Source organism: Phaethon lepturus, unplaced genomic scaffold (genome assembly GCF_000687285.1).
Source record: "Phaethon lepturus isolate BGI_N335 unplaced genomic scaffold, ASM68728v1 scaffold4442, whole genome shotgun sequence".
NCBI classification, from domain to species: Eukaryota; Metazoa; Chordata; class Aves; order Phaethontiformes; family Phaethontidae; genus Phaethon; species Phaethon lepturus.
In genome coordinates this window covers 27,638-34,186 of record NW_010525397.1, presented here as the reverse complement: position 1 = coordinate 34,186, position 6,549 = coordinate 27,638, and the positions used below count along the sequence as shown (strand labels likewise).

Genomic DNA, 6,549 nt, shown 5'->3' with positions numbered 1-6,549 from the left:
TTCGACCGGCGGAGGATGACCGGGGCGTGGTGGTAGGAGTGGGTGGTACTGCTGATTGTTACTGAGACCTTTGCTTGCAAAGCGCTTGACAAGCGCTCGCGGCTACCATAAGTACAGCTGGGCAGCAGGAGGTGAATCACTCCCCTGGGACGAACCAGGGAGGTTTCCAGAAGGGTCTGTTTGACAGGCCCTTCTTAGAGCTTTTGCGTGTTGATGTGGATCTGCATGAGATCTTTGCTCATTGCGGGGGTGGAAAGTAAGACTTTTTTCTCGCTGCTGATGTGTTGTCTCTTTTTTTCTGGTAGGTGTGTGATGTCAAACAGTGGGCAGTCCTTGCGGCCTCCCCCCCCAGCCTGCAGCGTCATGTGCCAGTATGAATATTAAGAAAGAGAAGCGTACTTCAGAGCTCAGCATCCCAGAAAGAGAAAGGAGGAACTGAACGGAGAGAACAAATGACTGCACTGCTTGTAAAACTTGGGGCTGTTTTTCTCCTGAAAAATTTCGCCTTGGCCGTTGTGAGAGAGCTGAAAGAACAGGCAGAGCAGCCACAGTGATTTTCTTAGGGGCCTTTTTTTCTTTCATAATTTAATTTTTTTTACCCTCCTGCCTGGATTTTAAGACTGTCAGCTGCACTGATCACAAGCACTGGACATCAATATGTGTCATGTCATTGTAACATGTCGGTCGATGCTATGGACTCTCCTGAGTATTGTGGTGGCTTTTGCAGAGCTCATCGCTTTCATGAGTGCAGACTGGCTGATTGGCAAAGCGAAGCCTTCAAGTGCTGAGGATGTGGACAACAGAACAGGGGGGTCGCAGGAGCCTTACCATCCGACGCTGGGCATCTATGGGCGCTGCACCAGAATCTCCCATATGCAGCTTTCTAGACGAGACACGCTTTGTGGTCCTTACGCCGAAAACTTCAGTGAGATTGCCAGTGGGTTCTGGCAGGCAACCGCTATTTTCCTAGCCGTGGGAATCATGATTCTCTGTGCCGTGGCATTTGTGTCTGTCTTTACTATGTGTGTGCAGAGTATTATGAAGAAAAGCATTTTTAATGTCTGTGGGCTGCTACAAGGGATTGCAGGTACGTGTACTTTGAGAGCAACTAAAGGTTTTAATTTTGGGGCCATTCAGCTGAAGAAACATAGCAGTTCTGTCCTGTCTACAAACAGACTGCCTTAGGCAGACCCAGAGTGGTTCTATATGCTGCTGTTTATTGAAACACAACTGAAATTTACAGTTACACAGCGTGTAATACATTGACATTGGCAGCGGGATTGCAGCCTGGTGTGTGCCAAAATGAACTGACCAGTGTTGCTTTTGTTTGCTGTTCCGTTTTTTCCCTCTGTTTGAATTTCTTTCAGTAACAAAAACTTCTCTCTTTTGTTACCAGCAGAGAGCCAAGTTAATACTCGTGTTAAGGCAGTCTATCTCCCTCTTGCTGATTTAGTAATGTTTTCATGGACCAAAGACAGTTCTGTCAGTGTCTCTGAGACTTAATGACTGTCGTGAGAGCAAGTACCACTCCAGGGATAAGAACAGCCTGCAGTCACACACCTGGTTCTCCAGGGTTTCATGATAAGCAGCCTCCTTCAAGGCTGTGAGCTTGACAAGAGATACGTTATGATAAAACCCATTCTTTAGCCCAGTGAGCTTATCTTTTCTCTATCTTAAGTATCATCTGTGCTTTGTCTGAAAAGATTAATTAGTTATAGAGATTTGGTATTTCTGCTTAAACCCATGGATTTCACAGAGTAAAACCGTTACATACTGTTAGTAAACCAACACTGGGCAGCCCTAGTTAGAGAAGTATTTGGCTTTCTGTACTCACCAGCGAGCTGTGAGGAGAACCTCTCCCTTATGCAGGATTTTGTCTTTTTTGCTATATGCGTGTGGTCGTCTGGAGGAGGAGAGTGATCTTCTGCCCTACCTCTGGCAGCACTCAGAGACCTGCCAGGAGGGAGGAAGTGAGTGGAGCCACCTCCTCTGTCCCTCTTGGTGGTGATCTTAAGCAGATGTTTTCAATTCATACAATGGTTTTGTTACAACAAAAATTAGGAGGCTTAACTTGTTTGTTCGAAATGTGAATCCAGCTTCTCCCCTTCAGCTCCACTGAGGTGGCCAAACACAGCTGCAGCAGTTGTACCTAGACAGGAGGTAAGCAGTAGGTCTTCAAAATTTTATGAAGTTGTTTAGTTTCATGTACTTAGTTGAGGCCTAAATTAATCTTGGCCTAAATTAATCTTAGTCTAAATTTGGTGCCTGCTGCAGCCCTCCAGAGCCAGAGGTATGCCTGGCTTGGGAAGCACTAGCGTGGTGGCTGTCACCATCCTCCATGCAACTTTGGTATAAAAGCATACTGCTTATTTCACATCACCCACAATGTAAGGTTTGTGTTTCTGGGGTAGAATTAGATCTCGAAGTTGGCTCAAGATGCTTCTGTTCAGATCATGGCATACAATTAGCAGATGAATGTCCTTTAGATAAAAATTATGGGTTTTGCTGTAGTCACAGAATTTGCCAGAACCATTGCGACAAGGAAGCAGCTCTCCAGTGCAGATTAAGCTGGGAGAAGGTTTTAGCTCCTTGCTTTCTTAACCGTACTTCAGAAATAATTTATGAAACCTCTTTTTCAAGAGATGACATTACTCTTTTTCTCTTGGAGGGCTATTTGTATGGGATAGATTGGTTAGCAGCACAAGACTTGGGTCTATTGAAAAGATAACTTTACTTACAGCTCTGATACCATCTCAGAATATGTAGTCTAACATCAAGATTATCAGGAACTAGGTTCTTGTATCTTAGAATACTGTTCTGGAGACCAGGTATTTGTGAGAAAACACGTGTAAAGATAGTTTTATGTTTTATTATCAAACCAGCTGTACCTCTAAAGGGACTTGTGGCCTCAAGAACTGAACAATGCAGCAGACAAAGCATTTCTTACGTGTTAGGGGATACATCAGTCCTTTTTTGGAACTGTACTGAGGAGAGAAGCACTTACCTTCTTATAATTCATGTAAGTGACACAGCATGAAACCAAGTAATAGAAAGGTCACATTACTGAAACCGTTGCTATGAGAAGTATGCCTGCCAGTATTTGCAGCCAGGCATCTTGTGGCTAGCAACTCGTTTTCTCAAGATTAATTTTATTGGGTCCACTGCTGCTTTTATGCCAGTAGCATTACAGCATCTGCTTACTTACTGAAATTATTTTCCTTATGACATTTTAGAAAGGAGCTTTTATTTCATTGTGTTTTTTCTTACTTGTAACAGCTGTTAATTTCAACTTTCTCAGTTCCTGAGTTTTGCAAGAGGGACAGTTGTCAGCATGGTTAATCCATTCAGGGCTTATGATAGCTAGACTAATGCTCTGACCAGAGAACAAGATACAACCCTGCCTTAATCATCTTAAGTGTAAGGTCATTCTTTCAAATGTGAACAATTAGGTTTTATAATAATTGTAGGAGAAGAATTCACAAAATTGTTTTGTTTATCAGCCTATATCAGTCCAATATTTGCAAGTACGTCAAACATCTCATTTTCAAAGATGAGGTGCACCCACAGTACAGTAATCTAGAGGAACTCAGGATGTCGCAGACTTAATCTCATTTAAAATCACTGTATCTTTGTAGTGGAGATTTAGTATAATTAAAAACATACAGCAAGTTAATTTATTCCTGGAATTCATCATGAAAAAATTACATCAGACACCGGATAGATCTTTTCAGTCTAGCAACAGTGGTTGTGACCTGCATGATGCCTACGGTGAAATTACAGAACACAAAGCCGCATCTCTTATGGCCCATGGACAAATGTGCCAACTCTCATTTAGGTCAACGGGAAGAAGCCATACAAATATCTAGTCCATAGTGGCGGGGGTAGGGGAGTGTCAGAAAGTTAGAAATACAAAGCTATAAAGGAAGACAGTAGGGCTCCTGTAATTCCTTTGTTACAGAGCAAGACCTTATACCCCTTATTTTCAGACTGCAGTGCCTTGTTTCTGGAGCTGTAGAAACAGTAGTCAGTGGCCCTGGTTTTAGAGTTGTTTGAGGATCGTTTCATCTGGAAAAGCATCTTTTCTCTGCAACAGAGAGTACAAAGAATGGAGCCATGTAATTAAATAGATAATTACTACCCAACAGCAAGAAGGCCAGGCAGACTTTCATTTGAATGTCTTTTTGGGGAAAGTATTCTATTTTTACAATCTGTGAATCACTTGAAATACAAAGGCTAAAAGAGGCAGAATGCTATTATACAGTAGCTGATAAGAACCAATTCAAAGTAAATTTTCACAGTAAGCATCTCATTATAGGAAGTAAATAATTGGTATCCTTACTGACATATCTTGGTATGCATAATTGCATATATGTGCTTACAAGCGTTATTTGGGCTTGGGTACTTCACTTTGGTGCTAAGTAATGTAATCTAAGTATAACCTATCTTTAAATGAGGGTAGGGGGAAGCTTATGACAGAGTCTAGAACAGGTCCAACTTTTGTCTCTGACACAGTTTCCTTTGTGAAGTTCGTCATCAACAACTTTTCTTGGCTTTTTTTTTTTTAACCTCTAAGGGCACAGCTGGGCAGATCTGGCCTCTGGCATCATGGCCGGGCAGACACAGCTCCTTCCCCACAGCTGAAGGCTGCCTAACAAGCAGGTGAGCCACAACCCACCAGCAACATCCTGACTGCATGCCAGGAGGTGGAAGCTTAATTAGCAGCACATACATTATCTCAACCATGAAACTTGAGCAGGCCTTTGTGGTTCTTTGTGGAGAGCTACACCATCATGTGCCTGGGAAGGTTTGGGGAAGGTTTGGGGAGAGCAGAGGGGAAAGGCTGCTGGCATGTCAGGAAAGTGTCTGGGTTTGGGACCTCAGTTTTTGTTACTCCTGCTTTGCTATGCTGGAGCAGGGCTGCATTGCCAGGCAGCTTTACTGAAAGGGGATAAAATAGCTCCTCTTCTCTAAAGTCTTCCCAGAGTGCTGATGGCTTCATCTGGAAGGCCTCGTGTGGGTCAACCCCTTCTCACCACTTTCTGTATTCACGGTCCACTGTCTCCTAGCTCAGACAGGGCTAGGAGACTAAACAGGCTTCGGACAGAAGCATGGAAAAAAAAAAAAAAACATGTAAAATTGGGTTCATAGAATCTTTGGGTTGAAAGGGACCTTTTAATGTCATCTAGTCAACCCCCCTGCAATGAGAAGAGACATCTTCAACTAGATCAGATTGCTCAGAGCCCCATCCAACCTGACCTGGCAGTATGGGGCATCTACTACCTCTCTGGGCAACCTAGCGCACTGTTTCACCACCCTCGATGTCAAAAAAATCTTCCTTTATCTAGTCAAAATCTACCCTCTTCTAGTTTAAAACCGTTACCCTTTGTCCTACCGCAACAGGCCCTGCTAAAAAGTCTCTCCCCAGCTTTCTTAGAAGCCCCCTTTAAATAGTGAAAGGCTGCAGTAAGGTATCCCCGAAGCCTTCTCTTCTCCAGGCTGCACAACCCGAACATTCTCAGCCTTTCCTCATAGGAGAGATGTTCCACCCCTCTGATCATTTTTCTGGCCCTCCTCTGGACCTACTCCAACAGGTCCATGTCTTTCCTGTGCTGAGGGTTCCAGAGCTGGATGCAGGACTCCAGATGGGGTCTCACAAGAGTGGAATAGAGGGGCAGAATCCCCTTCCTCGACCTGCTCCCAGGACGCGGTTGGCCGCCTGGGCTACAAGCGCACATTGCCAGCTCATGTCCAGCTTTTTGTCCAGCAGTGCCACCAAGTTCTTCTTGGCAGGGCTGCTCTCAATCCCTTCATCCCTCAGCCTGTATTGATACTGGGAGTTGCCCCAACCCAGGTGCAGGACCCTGCACTTGGCCTTGTTGAACCTCATGAGTTTCATATTGGCCCATTCCTTGAGTTTGTCCAGGTCCTTCTGGATGGCATCCTGTCCCTCAGGTGTGTCAACCACACCACTCAGCTTGGTGTCATCTGCAAACTTCCTGAGAGTGCACTCGATCCCACTGTCTATGTCATTGATGAAGATATTAAACAGTACTGGTCCCTATATGGAACCCTGAGGGACACCGCTCATCATGATCTCCATCTGGACCTTGAGTCATTGACCACTCCCCTCTGGGTGCGACCATCCAACCAATTCTTCATCCACCCAACAGTCCACCCATCAAATCCGTCTCTCTCCAATTTAGAGAGAAGGATGTTGTTGGGAACCATGTCAAAGGCCTTACCAAAGTCCAGATAAATGACATGCATGGCTCTTTCCTTGTCCATTGATGTGGTCACACCATCGTAGAAGGCCACTAGGTTGGTCAGGCAGGACTTGCCCTTGGTGAAGCTGTGCTAACTGTCTGGAATCACCTCCCTGTCCTCCATGTGCCTTAGCATAGCTTCTAGGGGGATCTGTTCAATTGTCTTCCCAGGCACCCAGGGTCTTCCTTTCAACCCTTTTTAAAAAAGGTTGCAATGTTTCCTTTTTCCCAGCCTGCAGGGACTTCACCTGACCGCCAGGACTTTTCAAGTATCAGCGAGGGTGCC

The 6,549-nt window shown here is 44.7% G+C and overlaps 1 protein-coding gene across 1 annotated transcript in view; it reads left to right on the top strand.

The window, feature by feature from the left end:
• Positions 1–512: 512 nt before the first annotated feature.
• Positions 513–6,549, top strand: part of LHFPL2 (lipoma HMGIC fusion partner-like 2) — a 19,125-nt gene continuing 13,088 nt past the window's right edge. The window contains exon 1 of the mRNA XM_010282723.1: positions 513–1,087. Coding sequence (XP_010281025.1) covers positions 658–1,087 — 430 coding nt within the window. The 5' untranslated portion in view covers positions 513–657. The remainder of the gene's footprint in view (positions 1,088–6,549) is intronic.